Source organism: Scyliorhinus torazame, chromosome 7 (genome assembly GCF_047496885.1).
Source record: "Scyliorhinus torazame isolate Kashiwa2021f chromosome 7, sScyTor2.1, whole genome shotgun sequence".
In the NCBI taxonomy this organism is placed as follows: Eukaryota; Metazoa; Chordata; class Chondrichthyes; order Carcharhiniformes; family Scyliorhinidae; genus Scyliorhinus; species Scyliorhinus torazame.
In genome coordinates, this window is record NC_092713.1 from 78,975,322 (window position 1) to 78,996,563 (window position 21,242).

The 21,242-nt window shown below is 41.8% G+C and overlaps 1 protein-coding gene and 2 long non-coding RNA genes across 3 annotated transcripts in view; all 3 read right to left on the reverse strand.

Moving 5' to 3' along the window:
* The window catches only part of LOC140426330 (uncharacterized), a 73,857-nt gene extending 66,265 nt beyond the window's left edge, over positions 1-7,592 (reverse strand). The window contains exon 1 of the long non-coding RNA XR_011948183.1: positions 7,475-7,592. This is a non-coding gene — a long non-coding RNA (uncharacterized lncRNA). The remainder of the gene's footprint in view (positions 1-7,474) is intronic.
* An 848-nt stretch (positions 7,593-8,440) lies between these two features.
* Positions 8,441-13,805, reverse strand: LOC140427292 (uncharacterized). Its single transcript, XR_011948445.1, has 3 exons — positions 13,736-13,805; positions 10,992-11,272; positions 8,441-8,629 (listed from the first exon to the last, which is right to left on the reverse strand). It is a non-coding gene; the product is annotated as an uncharacterized lncRNA (long non-coding RNA).
* Positions 13,806-16,590: 2,785 nt separating this feature from the next.
* foxd2 (forkhead box D2) lies at positions 16,591-18,545 on the reverse strand. Its single transcript, XM_072510939.1, has one exon. The coding sequence runs from the start codon at positions 18,187-18,189 to the stop codon at positions 17,131-17,133; it is 1,059 nt and encodes a 352-aa protein (XP_072367040.1). The 5' UTR covers positions 18,190-18,545; the 3' UTR covers positions 16,591-17,130.
* Between the last annotated feature and the right edge of the window lie 2,697 nt (positions 18,546-21,242).

Sequence of the window (21,242 nt, forward strand, 5' to 3'; positions counted from 1 at the left end):
AACATCAGTCATAGATATGTTTCGATAAGCAATTATTTGGGATTGAATTAGTAGTCGCGTGGGAAATTGTGAGTTAACTAGGAACAGCCAGCATGGATTTCATTTTTAACTAACCTTCTGGGGTTTTTTGAGGTGGTAACAGAAAGTGTTGATGTGGTGTACATGGACTTTCAGAAGGCATTGGGTTTAGTGCCACACAACAGACTTGTGAGAAAAGTTAAAGCTCCTGGAATAAAAGGGGCAGTAGCAATGTGCATATAAAATTGGCTGAATAATAGGAAGCAGAGAGTAATGGTCAACTGATGTTTTTTGGGCTGGTGGAATGTTTGTAGTGGTGTTCCCCAGCGTTTGGTATTGGTACCCTTGCTTTTCCTGATATGTAATAATGATCCAGATCTTGGTGTGCAGGGGACAATTTCAAAGTTTGCTGATAATACAAAATTTGAAAGTACTGTAAACTGTGAAAAGGACAGTGTAGAACATCAAAAGGACTTAGACAAGTTGGTGGAAAGGGCAGGTGGGTGGCAGATGGAGTTCAATGTGGAGAAGTGTGAAGTGATGCATTTTGGTAGGAAGAACATGGAGAGATAATGTGAAATAAGAGGTAAAATTCTTAAAGGGGTGCAAGGAAGAGAGGGACCTTGTTGCATATGTGCATAGATCATTGAAGGTGGCAGGGCAGGTGGAGAGCAGTTAATAAAGCATATAATATTCTGGATTTCATTAATAGGAGCATAGAGTATAATAGCAAGGAGGTTATGTTGAACTTATAAAAGACACTAGTTAGACCACAGTTGGAATATTGTGCACAGTTCGGGGCACCACACTATAGGGAGCATGTGAGTGCAGAAGAGGCTTACAATAATGGTTCAGTTATGAGGATAGATTGGGGAGGTGGGGACAGTTCTCCTTGGAGGGAAGAAGGCTTGGAAGAGGTTTGATAGAGATGTTCAAAATCATGAGGTGGCTGGATGGAGAGAAACTGTTCCTGTTCTTTAAAAGATCGAGGACCAGAGGGTGCTAATTTAAAGTGATTTGCAAAAGAAGCAAATGTGATTTTAGAAAAAACTTTTTCACACAACACGTTGTTCAGGTCTGAAATTCACTGCCTGGAAGTGTGGTGGAGGCAGATTCAAGTGAAGCATTTAAGAGAGCATTAGATGATTACTTGAATAGAAACAATGTTCAGGGGTACGGGGAAAAGACAGGGGAATGCCAGGAAGCAATGTTGCTCATTTGGAGAGCCTGTGCAGACACGATGGGCCAAATTACCTCCTGCGCTGTAACAATTCTGTGATTCTGTGATTCAATACGTTCAGGAACTGGGCATGGGAAAAATTACAGTAAAAAATGTATTTGTGCATGTCTGGCAAGATTTTTGAAAAATGCACACTAAAAATCAGATTGGAATTTGGCAACAGGAAGATAGCTTTGAATTAATCATCATGGGTTCTTTCAACATTTTAAAGCTACTGATTTTGATTTTGTATCGTATGGTAAATATTCCTGTTTCAATAACCTCTTTAACCTGGGATTTTTGCCCCTGTAATTTTTTTCCAACACTTCAAAGATATAGAGTGGTTTATATTTACTGGATGTAATGTTTTATTTGACTGATTAGTCTTTGCAGTGTAATTATACTCTTCTCCTGCAGAAGTCCGGCAGATTTCACACGTTTCAGGTATAATGTTAAGATTTGTGTGCTATTAGGCTAATAATGCATACCAGCTCTGGTTAGCATATGTTGTCTCAATTCAGATTTTTAATTACTTCACCCTGTTAGTAACTACAAAATAAAAGAACTTGTACTTGAATGGTTCCTATAGGTGCTTGAATCTGCTGAATTTCAAGAGGTTGTATCATCGGTGGAGCAAACTAAATTCTAATTGTGCAGCCTGGGTTCTCCCACACTATACTCTTTAAATTGTTCTCATACAAAAGAAAGCTTAAGCTTTCTCACCAAGTGCTATACAATGCACCTTGCCAATCATTGGGGGATAAGCATATCCTTAGATCTTCATTTTATTCTAAGTTCAAACATAATTTTGAAGATGCACAATATTTCACTGCCATCATTGCCACATGCAATATGATCACAATAACAAAAAGGAAATGGATTTTCAGCTTTGACTCTTCAGAAGACTTATATTGATTTGTAAGTAAATGGAACATTAAGTTAGATGCCCTGCCCATTATATATATATATATTACATATATTTAGAAATATTCATGTGCAAAAGCACACACCTGAAATGCTCAAAGTAAATCCAGGTCAGATCAGCTTTCCTTAGCATGCAAAATATCATCTTCTTAAATATCAAAACAAATCAAATATTGGAAAAAGAGGTTACATTGATTAACCCATTTTAAAATGAAAAGAAGAAGTCATTGTTTTGCATTTATCTTTTGGGAGTTGGGGAGGATGTACAGAAAAAGGGTATAGAATTTAGCTATTAAATAATGACATACTGTTTATCCTGCATTTGTGATTGTGTGTGTGCGAGATGCCCTTTGATTAAGACTGCAACTAAATAATTTCCACTCTTGCTGTACTCTTATGTAAATGAGTGGAACAATTTTAACACTGAGACTTGTGATGACCAGAGTGTAGCCTGTTTCCTGGTTAATATTAGCTTTGGGCAAACTCTTGTAAATACACATTCCAAGATGAACAACGGAAAATGGCGGGCTGGAGATATTGACTGTAGAGAACTTATTAAGGTGTATTAAACAGAAGTCTCCTGCACATATAAATGAAGGTGTTTTAGGTACTACCATATGAGATAAATATCAACATGTGTGAGATATATTTGTATCTTCATAATTTAAAGTTGCAGTGAGAATTAATTAAAATCATTTTTTTGTGGTCAGCTCTGTGTGTGTTGGGGGCGAGGGGCTTCTATTTAATGGCCAATCTTGGTTTGACTGCCCATACACACCTCGCATTCAAAGTATCATCTTCCATCATTGAATTTGTCTGCATATGTGTATGTGGCACCCACCTCTTCATTCACCTGATGAAGGGGCTGCGCTCCGAAAGCTAGTGATTCAAAACAAGCCTGTTGGACTTTAACCTGGTGTTGTAAGACTTCTCACTGCAGACACACCTCGACCATTTTTTCCCATTAAATGGAGCGTGTTTAACAAGTGGTCCATCCAATATTTCCCGCGTGATCTCTCAAAGTTGATTGACAGTGTCAATGTATGATGTCACTTTTACCTTGTGTGTGGGCGGAGGAGAATCGCAATCTGCACAGCACTTCGGTAGTCCAGCCGGAAGCAAAGAGTCCAGAACTGGGGCTGACAACCCGCACTGTTTGGGATTCAAGCTGGTCCAAATCGGGCGCTGCATAGGTCACTGCGCTTGTAGCAAAATCACTCCTAAATTATTGCTGTGGGGACCAGAGGAGCTCCGTCTGGCCCGCAAAGAATAATTTTAAACTTACCTTAAAAAATAATTTTTAAAACGGCACATTAGGTGACATTGCCAGTGGAACTAATGAAACCATGAACATGATAACCAGCTCTATCCCAAAGTGCCAATTCAAGTGCTATTGTATGATTTAAAAACGCTATTTGCATATTTAAAGAGACCTACCAGGCGGGCAGCCTCTCAGAATGGCAGTGGGCCAATTACTATTATTTTTTTCTTTACGTTGTACTTTGGGATGATTTGGATAAATTATTGTAATTTAGGAACATTAATAAAACATGTCTTGAATATGAAATATAACGTGTTTTTCTCCCCGCACGACTTATTTCACGAACTTTCTTGACCTTATTTATTTAACGGAATGCTGCGAATATATTTCCCAGGAAAGGAAAACAATCCGAAGCCAACAGGCCAAATGATGTAATATTTTTGTTGGGAAGAATTACCCTCCAGCAAATGTTTAATTGAATGAAAGCGTTTGACCCTGAGCAACACGTTTAGTAGCCCCCCCCCCCCCCCCCCTCTCAACAAATAGTCTAGCACCGTCCAGGGATTTATATTGTAACATTTCAACTGCGGCTAAGGCCGGCTGTCCACATCCAAAGGATTCGAGGCGCTTCCAGAGTCCCCCAAGCGCGGAGAGTGAGGGAGGCAAATTTTCACCTGGGAGACCCCATCAGCATCAGGCCAAAGCTGACATTTTCGGCTCATTCTTGGCCGGAGAATTAAAAAGGACGAAACCGCAAAAGAGGCAATCGCTAGTTGGGATTTCTGTGTATGTGTGAAGAAAATGTCACAAATCTTCTCTCAGTTTAAAGGAGGGATCGCCCCCCCCCCCCCCCCCAATCCACACCACCAACCCCCTCCCCCCGGGCTCTGTGACCCGTTTTTTAAAATATATTTAAACAGATTCGGATGGTTTTTCCAGTTGTGCAAACAAAACTAAATGTCTCCACCAGGAACTGTGTAAAAACAAAACATCGAGAGAAAATGTACTTGGGCCGCTGCTGCAGAATAACACAAGAGAAATGAATGACTGATTCTCACCAAGCCAACCAACCACCTAGTTGACACTGACTAACCCGGAATTAAAGTACATTCTATGGACAGGAGAAATATTGCGATTTGCTGAATGGACATTTTTTTAAAATCAGACAAGCAGTTATTATCTGGGGAATGGTGGGGGGGGGGGGGTGAGCAGGAGTGGGGGGGGGGGGGTGTTCTTGGAACATGATACCCATGATATGTAAAGATAACATATATATATATACTGGGCAACATGGTGACATTTTACACAGCATTGAAACAACTCGTGTCTGCCGAAAAAGGAAAGCCTAGTTTCTAATAGGCGGGGATAACAATTTATGTTGCTCCAGCTTTCATTCAATTATGTCATAAGGCTTTGTTTAAAAAATGTTCTATTTGCTTTTGTTGGTCTGAAATAAAAATGGCCTACAGATTCCCCGGGCACGTGTTTTCTTTTTACTTCTTGCGAAAGCGCAGATTAGTATCATGTATATTTCAGACAAAAATAAACCTCGGTTCAAAAAAAAACCAATCAGTGAATTGAGAGTTCTGGGAGGTTTCCCCTCTGTTTCACTCTCCATTAGGATGGCTGACCAAGCTGCTGATTCTGGAGATGGAGACCAGATGAATGAGGGGTGTTTTTTTTTTGCAACGCTACAACTGGTTAATGATAGATGTTGATGTTCAGTTTACTCTAGCTTTGGCAGCCCAGGTTGCATTGGCTGCTGTGTGCACCTCTGGTAAAGTTATTAGGATCTCCAGGCACAGGGGCACAAGAAAAGCGAGGCAGACAACAATCACTCCTCTAAATAAACATTAGTCTTAAAAAGTTTGCACTATTGACCTCAACCATTTGATTGCGTTTATTTCTGTAAAACCACATCTCTTTATTCTGCGCAGACTAAATATTTTTTTGTTGGCAGCGGAACAGTTATTTTTATACGCAACCATTCTGCGCCTCTGCTTTCTTTCCACCGCGCTGTTTGTATCAGAAATGTTAATGTTATCAGTGCAGTGTTACAACTGCATTTACACTTTCCCAATGGTCCATTTTGGGGCGGGGTGTATGTATTTCAAAATGTAAATATGTCGCTGGTTTATATACACTCTGATGGAATTAGAAGTGCAGGGGAATGAAAATAAATCAAAATGTGTCTGGAATATGGGATGCAGTAAATTCAGGCGGTGTTCAGTTGCCTGAAATGTGTTGTGAATTACAGCCCTGGCCTCTGGAAAGCTGGGTTAGGGGATGCAGCAACATCAGTGAATCGGTTCACAGATACTGGGGCAGCAACTAAAGACCAGGCTAAATGGACATGTCTATACCCGAAACACCAACTAAACATTGGGGTTCACATTAAAATTGAAAACATCTATAAATCACAACGGTGATATTTGTAATAAAATGTCTAATCTAGCCCCAATGAGAACAGATTACTTTCAGCGGTAGTTATTGAGGGATTTGAGTTGTTTGGTGGTGTTAACTTTTGTAGCATAGGGCGGCGCGAATTTCATTGTGAAGGGAAACATTGTCCGCTCTTTTCGAAGAGGGCGCCTGTATCTCCCCTTCCAGAATAGTCCGTGTTGTCCCTGAACGGAGACCTGGGTTGTTTTAAAGCTTCGATTGGGGGTTTCATAATGAATAATTGCAAATTTAAACGCGGCATTTATCTTTCACTGACAGTGAGGGGGGAAACACACAACTTGAGCTGCGTACATAATAGTGAGATGTGCTTTGATGTGCTGTGGTTATCCAATCTAATCCATCGTACCTGGCTCCAACCTTTATTAATATTGGATCAAAAGTGAAGTGCCGCCGACATTAGCAAGGTTCGAAATATCGTGTCATCGCTGCTGAACTGCTCTGTACATATGACAAGGAAAAGCCAAAAAAAAACCTCTCTGTACAAACCAACTTTCATATATCAGTAATTTGAACATGACGCCAGTTTCGCAAAATTGACGAGTGCCACATATTTATTAGCGTCTGGAATGTCTTCACTGATATATGATTTGCTGGTGTAATTCGTGTCCATAGCTGGAATAACTAAAGACAGAAAATCCCGAAGGAGTGTGAAAACATTTTAGCGTATTGCTGGTAGTGTGAACAAAGATGTGTAGCTCCAGTCTGATTACTAAATGTGTAGGCGTCATTCACTGTCTCCTTTCAGGAGCTCTCGCTAATTTCTAAATTCACAAACCCATAAGCTTATTTGTGGTCAAGTAAAAGGTTATTTTTACAGCCGGCAGTCGGACGGTCGATTGTTTTAATTTAATTGTTTATTTGCCAAAGGGAGAAAAATACGATTAGGGTGAAACAAATGCAGAAATGTAAAGCTTTAAGAAAAACAATTTTCCTATTTAAATAATATCTTCATTTACAGATATCTAGGCAAATGCACCCGGGACCCTTCTACACACCGAAGCAGGCTGGTTCGTTTTGTGAAGACAAGTATTCAAGTACTCGCTAACAATTACAACTGCGCTTGGTGTTTTGGTCAACAAAGGTTCGATCTTATCCCGGCATCTCTCTCACGCCATCAATTCACGAGACAAGGGACAAAATGCAAAAGACTGTGCGGACCAGAGCTGGGGGGAAAAAAGGAATGTCCTGTTTTTTTTTCGTTGAAAAGCAAATAAATCAGAGCTACGGATATCTGAAGTTTATTGCACCGTTTACAGGCTGGTTGCTTCATTTCAATTAATGGTCGCCTGACCTCACACTGTCGAGCAGATTGTTGAAACGCGATAGCGCCGCTTTAATACGTGAAATGTATCTAATTATTTGAGAAAGATTTTGTCTTAAGAACACAACTGCTACTCAGGGAGGCGGCCCCAGCTGCGATCAGGTTGAATTACCGTAATTGCAGAGGTCACATGTTAAACCCTTTCAGTCATTTAGTTAATATCTCCGCCCTTGCACTGCACATTTAGTGACTTCTTCTTTTCTCTCAAGCACAAACCACACACAGTCAAACGCTTCACCCCACGAAGTATGATATTTGCTCTACTTACTGATATTAAAAGTACTGCCGTCCGACGACCAGGTCCAGCTCACGGCAGAGATCATTTCTTCCTGAACCCAAGAGAAACCGATTGCTCAAAATTTGGAAGCAAACAGGCGAGACTCTGACCCGTCCTTAAAAATCACAAAAGAACGCTCGATTGAAATAATTGCTCACGAAAAAGCTTGACATTTCGATAGGTCCCAAATAAAGTGGATAGAAAAATGGCAGGGACACGTTGCTGCATTTACACATATTGCTGAGAACACAATACGGAAACTTGCACACGTCCCAAATGCACACACAAAAGAATTTGCACAAATTATTGGTCGCGCACAGATATTTATTCAAACTGGTTAGACTGGTATGAAATAACAATGAAATTATGGTATACACATGTTTACACATAATGATAAGCGAACACTTTTACACACAATGAGAGCCACACGGATAACTAACGCGATAGACGGACCTTTACATAAGTAAAATCGGAAAATACTGGAAAAGCTCATCCGGTCTGACAGGTCAATGCTTCAGGTTCACGATGTTCTGGTTCTGAGCGAAGATCATCGACGGGAACCATTAATCCTGCTTTCCTTTCTCCATAGATGCTGCCTGACCAGCTGAGAGTTGCCAGCATTTTCAGTTTATATTTCAAATTTCCAGCACGGAAACATTTTGCTTCATATACGCATACCTATATACAATAAAATACGTACTGGTACGCACATTTGGCGATATTGATAGGTAGTTACGAGTGCGCACAAATACATATCTCATGCTGCAATCCCACGTTCATAGGTGATCACCACATATGGTTGTGTAGACATTGGAGGGGGGGGGGGGGAGGGGGAGGGGGAGATCAACTACCATTTCAGTGTTGCAACAGGACTCACTATCAAGTCTTAAAAAAGCAAGACACTTTATTTTAGCGACAAAGACTAAGTCAATGTCTCAATAGAGACACGTCCACGTTATCAATGGGCTCCTGGTGAATATTTAATTAGTGTAACATATTTAAATATACTTGCATGGTGTCCGTTTTTAGAATTTCAACAATTCATTTAGTTCTTTAGATCATGGCTCGGTGAAGATAGATTTTCAATTCCATGCAGTAAGTTTACTGTTACTTCCCGTGGTACCTCGTGGACAGAAGGGCCCTGACCTGACAAAAAATAAGGTTTAAACAATGATATATGTTCCCTATGCAAATTGCTTCATCCCATTGTCGCTTTAATTAATACAAGCAAGCCTATCAACTAAATAAGTACTGATAATATGTGTCGTTTTCTCTGGATCTAAGTACAGTCTGACGTGTTGTAATGGGACGAATCAAAACACATAAATGCTTGAAGTCAGAAACAGAAACAGAACAGCTGGAATTGCATGACATCTGTCAGGCAAAGTTAGATTAAAAATACAGATGAAAGATAAACTAAGAATAGGTTGAAGATAGACTAAAGGCAAACTAACTTCGTCAGTACTTGCAACTTTTGAATGCTGACTATTAATCTGCTAAAAAAAATTATGGGACAGGCACTTGTTCATTTTATTTAGCAAAATATATTTGTAGATATCTGCAACATGACCTTGCGTTATGTGCCTTTGTGCTTGTGTCTATACTTAGGGCCCACCGAACTAAGATAGGCACAAGCAAAACATTACAAGATAAAGATGAACCATGTACTCTTCAAGATTCCGGTAGTTACTTTTTGTTTTGAAATGTTGGTAAATATTTAAATGCCCATTAATGTTTAGAAATGGGGCGTAAAGGGATTTGCTGCTCTGAACAAAACTCAACCCAATGGACTTCGTAATCCACAGAATCCCTGGAGTGCAGGACGAGGTCATTTAGATCTGGGCCCACTCTCCCGCCCTATCCCCGTAAACCCGTGCACAGATCATGGCCAATCCACCTAACCTGAGACCTCTGGATAATAAATGATGTTTGAAATCTGAAGGCAATCCGATTGGTTTTGTACGAACTTGATAAATAATTTGCCACACACAGAAGTTCCTGAATAAAAGATAAGTATGCGAACATGGTCTGTGCTGGTGCAAGTAGCCATGTGCTTAAGCAATCTCGGGCCTATCCCGGGCCATTTGAAGAAGAACGGGGAATGAAAAATATTACTGAAAGACAATGTCGCTATAAAAGACTGTAAACGGATTGGTGCTGCTTTGGGTCCTGCATTAAGTTCATTTTTAAAATCTATATTATGTATCATTGTTCTTGGTCTTGCAGAACAGTGTTGAGAAATACATTGCTGCCTATAAGATAAAGGGACACAAACCCCTTCTCACAGGAGGATCGTATCCGATTGTGTTCTGTGTATGTCTCAGTGTCTGCATGTGTATTTATGCATGTATGTGTTTGTGTGTCAGCATATGTTTATGTAGGTGTGTTTGTGTGAGCACAGTCTCTGCAGAAATGCGTTTTCTGCTCTCATTTCTTGCCTTTTGAGTATTTCAATTGAAACACAAATATGTGCGTTGGATTTATTCCAAAGCTTGAGCCTGAAAATTCAACAATGTAACCACCGTCAATGTGCGTGCGCACCAAATGGGAAAAGCAATTCTGGTGAAATGTATAATTGCTCTGTAGTCTTTCTTTCGGAACAAGTTATTTTTCTTAATAAAGTCAGCTTACCTCACCTATTTGTATAGGTGTTACACTGAAGCAGCCGCAGTGGCGGCAGATTTTCAAAATTTCAGAAGTGTTTTCCCTTTCACAACAACAAAAATAACATTGGAAAGGAAATTCCATGTCCTCTCTGCGCGTTTAAATGCTGGATAATTATTCTTCCAATCACCAACCTTCTCCAAAAACCCGTTTCGTCCTTCGGAAACATAACGCATTGATGCGCCTTTTACTCCCACTTAACATAAAATGGATTAACTTTAACATGCATATAATGGCACTTTTTTTTCAATTTAGTTTATAAAATCAAGCATCTTGGATTTTAAGTTCCTTCGTTTTGTAAGTGAGGAAGCAATGGGAGCTAGAAGGAGGTATTGCTTATTTGGATAGTGTTAGGTAATAAGACCTTACCTTCATCCAAGTGTGCTGGCAACGGAGGTGTGTCGAATTTGCAATCACTTTGTCACTGTAGGCGATACCTCTAGGGTGAATATGCTCCGAGAGGAGCTGTGCGGAGTTACTGCCAGAAGGATCTGGCTGCCCTCTTCGGGGATGGAGAGGTTATGGGAATCTCTGTCTCCTGAAGGGACCATTAGAATCCAACACATTCCCAATCCAATAACAGAACTCCAGGTGAACATGATTTAGATAACCCACATTTCTTAATTCCTAGTCCAACACAATCATAAATCCACACACCATCCTAAAATGAAAGTTCTATGTGTTTTTAATAGATATAAAGGGCTAGTTTGCAATATTCATTTCATGAAATTAATTTTAAATTCAGATTTTCTTCCCAAAACACTGTCATAGATAATTAAATAGTGCACGGGTCTCCTTCTTTCCGTCCACTTTTATTTACCATTGCAGTCTGTGGTTAACTTACCGTAAACCACATTGAATCACTTCTTCAGCTGATTTTATTTCACACGTGAACATCAACTGTTACAACAGGACCTCTGTCCGCGTTTCCTTGTGACGTTTCAAGATTCAATTCCGCATTTCAACCCCTGTGATCGAGGTAAGTTCCATGAAGATATCGGCGTTGTTATAATGCGACCCTCGACAATTTTAAAAATAACGGCGTCTTATGAAAAGGGCCCTGCGTTAGGCATAGGGGGCATCGACCATTGACATCAAACGCATCGCAGGGCTTTGGAGCCATTCCTATCAACACAGAACATCATGCACATTTGACTTCAAGCCTTTAATCCTGGCCAACTCAAACCTCAAGTAAAAAGCCGTTCATGAGGTTTGCCAGTGAAAACATCAACAGCGAAAATGGTTTTGCTTAGTTCATTTTTTGCAATCAAGTCTGTGGGAAGAAAATGCGTTTTACGGGAAGAGCGCCGCTGTATTAATCTGCAACCCATTTCCAAGTGCTGACGGGATTGCTCTCACTGTGTCTGGGTAAATGACGAGGGCAGGTGTCTATTAATTTGTCAGTCAGTGGGGGGGGGGGGGGGGGGGGGTAGTGTCAAAAAAACGTAAATTAGCACTATGTTTCTTCAATGATTTGTCATCCGCTGTCAAGTGTTTTCGTTTTGAAGGTAAGGGTGTAAATTGGTTTTGTTAAAATAGATTTTACAGTGCAGAAGGAAGCCATTCGGCCCATTGAGACCGCACCGGCCCTCAGAAAGAGCACCCTACCTAAACCCATACCTCCGCCCTATCTCCACACCTCCACCCTATTCCCGTAACCTCACCTAACCTTTTTTGGACACGAAGGGTAATTTCGAATAGCCAATCCACCTAACCTGCACATCTTTGGACTGTGGGAGGAAACCGGAGCACCCGGAGGAAACCCACGCAGACACGGGGAGAAAGTGCATACTCCGCACAGACAGTGACCCAGCGGGGAATCGAACCTGGGACCCTGGAGCTGTGAAGCAACAGTGCTAACTGGACCCCTTTGAATATTATCATATGTGAAATGGAAGGTCGCTTTCTAAAATAGACAGTAGCATTACGGGTGGAAAATGAATGGTGGGGCTTGTAACCTAAAGCAACTTATTACAAAGTGTTGAGAATGAGGCCTCATTCTTTGGAAAAAAATATTGTCTTATTGTTTAGTATTGTGAGAAACACCTCCCGGTTTCCTGTTCTACACAGAAAGAACACTTGGAGAAAATGAGCAAAGATTTTTGTGGCGATGTTAATCAAATATTACTATAATAAATGACTCCCCAAATACAGCACGCTGTTCCAGCGAACAATCAGCGTGTAGTTCTTCAGAGGGATACACGCAAAAAAAATAGGAAGGATTGTTACGTTTCCTATCTGCTTGATCCTTGCCCCGTTATTTTTAATAGAACGACTTTCTCCTGGAGACTTTCTCTCCTTTCACTTTAACATTCCGAGCCTTTCTTTGATAACAATCATTGCGAGGATCCGCTGTCATATAATACAGCGGAATAACTGCGTTTACCCACCACACACATCCCCCAGCCCCACAACAATCGTTATACTTGGACCATTCTCTTCACCATCAAAGCAGGATTCGAACTGACGCGATTTGCATCTGAATTGAGTTCGGACGGATGACACCAATAATCTCAGGATCAAAGAAAGCCCTCTTGTTGGGAGCGAACCCGGCACCTGTTGCAGGAGACCGCGAGCAGAAACTCCTATTTAGATATATCAGGTTATGAAAAGGACAATGACACTTCAGTGCAACATGGCTAACTCGGTAGGGGATTTGGTTGTCAGATCTATTGCAATGGAATAAAAACAATATCGTTGTTTTTGTTGTTGTAACCTTACATTAAAGAGGACGCCATTTAAATCTCCTAATTGAGCTGTACTTTCCCCTGTCAACTGACATTATTTGCTTCGTTTGGAAGATTGGCCTGCTTACAAAAGAAAAGAAAATCTAAATGATATGGCTTGCACTAGGATTTGGAAACATGTTTTCTGGGGGATTGAGCAATCGATTTGAATGTTTATCTTCAAAATGTAAAGTGCGTCTCATATTCCAGATTGAGAGGACATGAAGACACTTCCATAATAAAGCGCGCACAAGCTCGCCCGGAATATCCTTGAAAGTGTATCTTCATATATACGGCCGTAAAGCATCGGCGTCCAAATTAATTATCTGTATATTTGAAAAGGCGAATATGTCTTAAAGTTTGGTGATGGCAAAATTGATTCAGTATTACATTTGGTGCCATCATCGTTGTTCTCCTGTGTTGTACAAAGCAGCTGTGTGTTGGCCAGGTTAATCCCGACACTAAATCTGATTTCCTGCCCACATCTTAATTGGTTTAAAATTTCAGATTCTTTTGAACGCAAAATTCAGGGGACAGGGGGTTGTGGTTAGAAACGTGAATCATGAAGAAACTTAGACGACCATTATATCCACCGTAGACTCTAAGAAACAGATAACATTTTCTATATATATTCAAAATGAACCCCAGGAAATATGGGCCAGAAAACGAAGATACGAAAAGACCACCAATCACATTTGCCAAATGTTCTATTCGGCGTTTTTGGTATCTGCAAGCTACATGTCATTAGTAGTTGTTTACAGTATTGTATATATCTAATTATCAATATCAACAGCATTCAAATTTCATCACTGAGAAACTGATACTTATGCCTCATAAATCTCATTAAAGTGTAGGTTCATACGGTTTGGGCTCTGCTTACGGCCGCAGCGTGGGCAGAGGTCGACTAAATGCCAGCCAGATGCCTATCCTCAATGTTCCGCCTCAAGTCAACACATCCTTCATTTCTAACACACTTCCGCTGCTTCCCCCAACAGCCACACACTTGGTATAAAACTGACAAACTCCCCTTTCCAGCTCGTGGCTGGGAAAACAAAATCCCCCTAATCAACGCTGAAGCCATTTTCAGAAGAACCCTGTGATCCAGTTAATAGGCAAAAGCCCCTTCAGAATGCGGAGGGGGAGGGCTGAAACTCTAAACTCTATGAAGCGGACGTTAAGCTGTACATTTAGTAGTATTTACTTGGGTTAAAACAACCCAACCTTCAGCGCCCGTGACGACCCATTGAACAATAATTTGAGATTTACACAGTCTATTACAAATAGGGGCTGTTTTTTTTAAGGGGGTTTTATTGCTGTTATTGCAAATAATCCCTTATTAACATGCTCCTTAAAAGATTTAGGCTGAAGGTGAAAGCTCCTATTTCGTGCGTGTGGCTCCTTGCTGTGCATACCGCACACCGTGTGCGTGAACTGCTTCAGTTGCCGTCCAAAGATTTGTATGAAGAACCCTCTTCACAGTTTATTTGTATGGCAACATTCAAACGCAAGCAAAAAAGCGAGGCGGCGGCACTTCTCCCTTAAGGAACGATATGGATATACATTTCAGATGTGTTCCCAGTCTGCTACAAGTAGGAATAAAAATAATGGCCATCTTTAAAAGCCTGAGAACAACGCAGATTGATTGTATTTTTAAAATGGATTAAAACCGTAGTTTTAATTCGAGCTCCCACCTATGCCCCCAAAGGGCAGCTTCCCAAGCATTTAAAACCAGACTCTATCATTAATAAGACTAATAACTTTTGTTTTCATAATGCTAAAAAATCATTTGAAATAAACGTCCTCAAATGACACAATCTGTTACATTAACTTCGAAAATAAAAGCAAAATGCTGCGGATGCTGGAAGTCTGCAATTTAAAAAAAACAGAAGCTTGTTTTCATGTCACTTTAACTAATCTAGTGGGTATAACTCTCTCTCCCCCCCCCCCCCCCCCCCCCCAGCTTGTAAACTGGAAAAAAAGGATCAATTTGGAAGGGAAATCTGCACTGTTAGAACGACAACATTAACATACTTGCAGGGACATTCCCTGCAGGAAATTGAAGGGAATAGCTTTTTTTTAAAGAGGAATTGTGTTTGTCTACTTTACTGGGCGTTTCAATCCGTCTTTAGTTACTTATAGACACCAAATACCAACGATAGCAGGGAAGCGCTAAACAGAGTCCAAAAAAGTAGAACAATTTTTTAAAAACTTGACGAATTGATTAGAATTCTTTTTTTTATTGTATCCCATCAAGAAGGAGGCTATTTTTAATTGGGCGTGTTCTTTCTATCCTGTGGTTCATCCTGGACGATTGTCTTCATTTTTTGCCAATTAGCCGAAATTATGCGGCCGATTTGTACAGACTGCTGTCAGTAATTAAAAACAGTTGTACTGACATCTTGAGGACTTAAACAACAGAAAACACATATTTCAGCATCATCAAAGACTTCACAAAGAGCTACCTTGGGGTAATGAGCGTGTCAACAAACCCATACGCAGTAATGTAGCAATTCGCACAGAGTCCCAGCAAATAAAACACATTTACAATTCAAAGTCAAACATGCAGTTGGTAAACTTTTAAAATAGATTCATTGCCCGTCTATTTTCTCCCGTGGCGCGGATCCCCGAGTCTTAAGCAACCTTTGTACAGGCAAACAAACACAAACATAAAAGCCAACCCAACTGTCTGAGGGAAGATCGCTTTTCAACAGCAAATGTGTGAGCTGGATCTGGGACCGCTCACTGAGCGTCGTTTATTCAGGACGAGGCATTGTCAGCAACATAAACAAACTCCAGTCCTTTATGTGGATTACAGCAGATACAAAGCTTCTGCAAATTAGTGCTGCCCCGAAAATAGAATCTAAAACCAGATCGACCAACAAGCCACTGGTGCAGGAGGAATTGGGAAAGAGCAGTTCCAACCACTGCCCAAAGTGTGCAAATTCTTAGAGCAAACTATCCAACCAACTGCAGGAAAATACCAACCAAGGTACAGGTGAACTAAAATGGAGATTCCATCTGAACGTTAGGCTTGATGGAAATGAGCAGCTTTGTAAAATGCTTAAACTTTTCTACTCTAGTGATAGCTACCCCATTCAAAAACTGCCCTTCGGCCATTTGATGTTCCGTACAAAAAAACACACATTGGAATACGGACACTTCTGATGAAATGATTAGACGTTTGAATAGAAAAAGACCAGCTCCTAAACGTCATTAACAGTGAATATTTTGGTTGATCTTTTGGTTTCCTTTTCTAAGCGGAAATTGCGAATTAAAAAATGTGCATCCAGCTGTAAGTTAACCATGACCATTTTTGTTGAATGTAAAATATGTTCATTCGAGCTGAAATGGTCCAACACGCGCGTTTCAGTTTCACCAACGCTACATGACGAGGGTCGCTTGACCCTTGAGTTGAACTAAACTGGCGCCTGAGCTACTTTCCTCCGGCACGGTTAATGGGAGCAGTGCCATGTCTGTCATAAACCTGGAATTTACCAAATAATCCAGCAAACTCGAAAACACGCACTTTTTTTGTTGTTGGGCATTTCCATTGTTAATATCATTGTATTTGGCAGAACATGACTAACCTGAAGTGAAAAGTATTAACGCCATCCCTCGGCGCTGTGAAGATAATTGCAAATCGGTAGCACACAGAGTTAAAAAGTAGGTTTGAAATTTTATGTGCAAATATTATATACAAATGCACGTCAAGACATATTTTTCAGAGTTCAACACATTTATTAATTTACACCGAAAGACCTGATGGACATTTAAAAACAAACAGCACTGTATCATTCACAGGCATCCCTTATAAAATAGACCAATGCACAACCCAACGGGACAGTAGGCTGGAAGTGCGTGCGTTGTACATCTTTCCTATATCTATATACAAATAATTACAAAAAAAACGGATTAGGGACTAGACTTTAAAGATAACTGAAATATTAAAAAATCATTTATTAATTTTCCTTTCGTCAAATTATTCCATGAAATTTACATCAAAGTTCGGTTCGATAATCCTGAGTGTCCCTAACCGTCCTTGGACAGTGCTCGAACAAGATAGTGGATCAAAAACGTTCAGTACACTGGACACAATAAAAGATGACATTAAGAATTCAGTATTCCCCACGCATTCTTTGAATTTTACATATATACATATGATAAATATATTTTGTCTTTTTTTTCCAGAACAGAAATATTTGTGTGGTTCCAAATATTCAAAAATGTATCATTCCTACCTGGCGCGGGACGAGACATTTAATAGTGACAGGTGTTAAGATTTGTGAGTTTACTTGTAAAGTTCTGTCCAGTCTGTGGAACATTCTCGTGTGTTAAGTTCAGGGGGTTCTGGGACTGAGTGAGTGCCGGACTTAACATTGCCAGTACCTGGGCTTGACTTCCAGTCGGGGTTGGATAGGGCGACCCGGGGGCATTCGATGGAGCAGCCCCGATGATATTGTCTATGGAGAAGGAAGGCCTCGACTGGCTCGGGTCGGCTTTCAATCCTTGCAGGCTGGGTAGAGTAGGACTTAGCTGCGGGTAGAAGGACTTCCTGGTTAGGTCGCCGCCGTGTAAAAGCGAGGGGATGGCTGGAGTGGGGAACATTGAGGCTGGAGGTGGCACTGCGCAGTGTGGCGATTGGAACGGGAATGTGCTCGGTGAAGCATGGTGATGGGGGTGGTGGAAATTCTGCAGCTGGATGCCATAGCCGCAGCCATAGGGTCCATATCCAAAACTGGGCAGGAAGCTGCTGTGCTCTCTCAAGATCTCGGACGGTTGCTGCCTTTTGAACCGTTTTCTCCGGCGTAGGAAGCTGCCGTTGTCAAACATGTCTGCAGAGTCCGGGTCGAGAGTCCAGTAGTTGCCTTTGCCGGGATTACCCGGCTCCCGGGGGATTTTCACGAAGCAGTCGTTAAGAGACAAATTATGTCGGATGGAGTTTTGCCAAGCAGGAAACTTTTCTCTGTAATATGGGAAACGGTTGCTGATAAACTCACAGATTTCACTGAGTGTCAGTCTTTTCTTTGGGCTCTGGAGGATAGCCATGGTGATCAGAGCGATGTAGGAATAAGGAGGTTTAACCAGAGCACTCTTACACAGCTTGTCACTTCCCCGGGTTGTGCTGGCATCAGATCCGCTGGACAAGTCCGGCGACTCCACATTCTCACAAGCGTTTCTGCTTAAGTTATCATCGGAATCATTGTCCGAGGGGAAGCTGCCATATTTCCCCTCTGTGCCGTTCATATCACCGACCACATCAATATCCGTATCCTCGGAGAGCAGAGAATGATCAGACATATCGGCACCTAGAGTCATTGTTGAAGTGATCGGCCCAGTTTCTTCAATGCCTCTGTCGGTCGGAAATCTCCTGTCTCCCAGACCCCCTAGCGGAGTGGCTCAGAATGGCTAACAGGAGAACAAGTCGCTATCAGGGATTCCGCAGCCCTTTCCAAGAGGTCCCTGTTCTCTTTATTTCTCATCGACCACTTTGCAGATTGCTGCAGTAGTTTGCTTCTCCGTTGGTGTTATGTACTCACTGTCTGGCCGTGCCCTATTACATACAAATGCATGTGGGTTGGATATGGCTGCACAGCCGATCGAGGCTGGCTGCAAAGTTTTTTTAAAAAGTTGGCCGGGTTGAGGCAGACTGCGGAAAGCTCTTCTGCTCCTCAATCTGCTGCCAATAGACATTTATCCGACAGGGGGCGTCACGTGGCTCTGACGTCAGGGGCGAGCTGGGTTCTCTCTGGGTGAAGAGCCCGAGGCTCCTCTTAAAGGGACCAGCCAGACATCACCCAGTGAAACCTCAATCCCAACAGCAAGCTCACCGAGCCTGATGCAATTCATATTAGAGACCAGAGAGCACCCAGTGAAACTCTGAACCCAACAGCAAGATCACCGAGCCTGCAATTCACATTACAGATCAGAGATCACCCAGTAAAACTTCAATCCTACCAGCAAGATCACCCAGCCTGCAATTCACATTAGAGACCAGTGATCACTCAGGTGAAACTTCTATACCAAGAGCAAGATCACCCAACCTGCAATTCACATTAGAGACCAGTGATCACTCAGGTGAAACTTCTATACCAAGAGCAAGATCACCCAACCTGCAATTCACATTAGAGATCAGACATCAACCAGTGAAACTTCAACCCCACCAGCAAGATCACCCAGCCTGAAATTCACATCAGAGACCTGAGATCGCACAGTGACACCTCAACCCCAATAGCAAGATCACCCAGACTGCAATTCACATTAGAGAAAAGAGATCACCCAATGAAACTCTGAACCCAACAGCAAGATCACCCAGCCTGTAATTCACATTAGAGATCAGAGATTACCCAGTGAAACTCTGAACCCAACAGCAAGATCACCCAACCTGTAATTCACATTAGAGACCAGAGATCGCAGTGAAACTCTGAACCAAACAGTAAGATCACCCAGCCTGTAATCCACATTAGAGACCAGAGAGGGGCAGCACGGTAGCATAGTGGTTAGCACAATTGCTTCACAGCTCCAGAGTCCCAGGTTCGATTCCCGGCTTGGGTCACTGTCTGTGCGGAGTCGGTACGTTCTCCCCGTGTGTGCGTGGGTTTCCTCCGGGTGCTCTGGTTTCCTCCCACAGTCCAAAGATGCGCGGGTTAGGTGGATTGGCCATGCTAAATTGCCCTTAGTGTCCAAAATTGCCCTTAGTGTTGGGTGGGGTTACTGGGTTATGGGGATAGAGTGGAGGTCTGGGCTTGGGTAGGGTGCTCTTTCAAAGAGCCAGTGCAGACTCGATGGGCCGAATGGCCTCCTTCAGCACTGTAAATTCTATGAGATCACCCAGTGAAACTTCAATCCCAATAGCAAGATCACACAGCCTGCAATTCACATTAGAGACCAGAGATCACCCAGTGAAACTCTGAACCCAACAGCAAGATCATCCAGCCTGCAATTCAAATTAGAGTCCAGAGATCACCCAGTGAAACTTCAATCCCACCAGCAAGATCACCCTGCCTGCAATTCACACCAGAGACCAGAGTTCACCCAGTGAAACCTCAATCCCTACAGCAAGATCATCCTGCCTGCAATTCACATTAGAGATCAGAGATCACCTAATGAAACTCTGAACCCAACAGCAAGATCACCCAGCCTGTAATTCACATTAGAGACCAGAGATCACCCAGTGAAACTCTGAACCCAACATCAAGATCACCCAACCTCAATTCACATTAGAGATCAGAGTTCACCCAGTGAAACTCTGAACCCAACAGCAAGATCACCCAGCCTGTAATTCACATTAGAGATCAGAGATCGCACAGTGAAACTCTGAACCCAACAGCACGATCACTCAGGCTGCAATTCACATTAGAGATCAGAGATCACCCAGAGAAACCGCAATCCCTACAGCTAGATCATCCAGCCTGTAATTCACATTAGAGATCAGAGATCACCCAGTGAAACCTCAATCCCACCAGCAAGATCATCCAGCCTGCAATTCACATTGCAGATCAGACATCACCCAGTAAAACCTCAATCCCACCAGTAAGATCACCCAGCCTGCAATTCACATTAGAGACCAGAGATCACCCAGTGAAACCTCAATCCCTACAGCAAGATCACCCAGCCTGTAATTCACATTAGAGACCAGAGATCACCCAGTGAAACCTCAATCCCTACAGCAAGATCACCCTGCCTGCAATTCACATTAGAGACCAGAGATCACCCAGTGAAACTTCAATCCCAACAGCAAGATCACTCAGACTGCAATTCCTATCTCTAATCACTGCAATTACCAATATTTTATATCCTATGATTTAAAGAATGTCACCGATTTTCGCTATTTATTCATCGAATTGTGTCCATGCAATGTTTTCCAGGACGCGACTCTGTATCGTCTGTTCCGTTCCTAGGTTACATTAACTGACGTGCCGTCCAGTCGAGATTCAGTAGAACGCTTTATTGAAAACACACATTGCATTTGACTGGTGTGGGACATTCAACAAAAAGATTCATGTTCTTACAGCTTATTTTGTTCAATCAAAATCGCCAATTTGACTTCCCATTGGCTGGTGAATTTACTGAATAATGATCTCGGTCACCTAAAACAGCTTCTGTAATATGTACTTTATCCGCTTTTTAAGATAGCTCTCTCGTCAAATATATCGATTTCCTAACGTGGGAGGTTTAGGTATCCCCATTTATTTACCAATGAAATGCACGAAGAATAACTCCAAGGATTCAACTAGCTAACTGCGGTAGGTTTATCTGTTTGGTAAAAGAAATGGCTTAACATGCTTGACATTTTAAATTGATGTGTATTGTGCCGGGGAAAATGAGCAGACAACTTTAATTGTGAATGAACAGAAAACAACAAAGGGAAG

What these genes read in the sequence shown, in the direction of transcription:
- foxd2 (XM_072510939.1), bottom strand. Translation starts at nt 18,189, where the DNA reads ATGACTCTAGGTGCCGATATGTCTGATCATTCTCTGCTCTCCGAGGAT.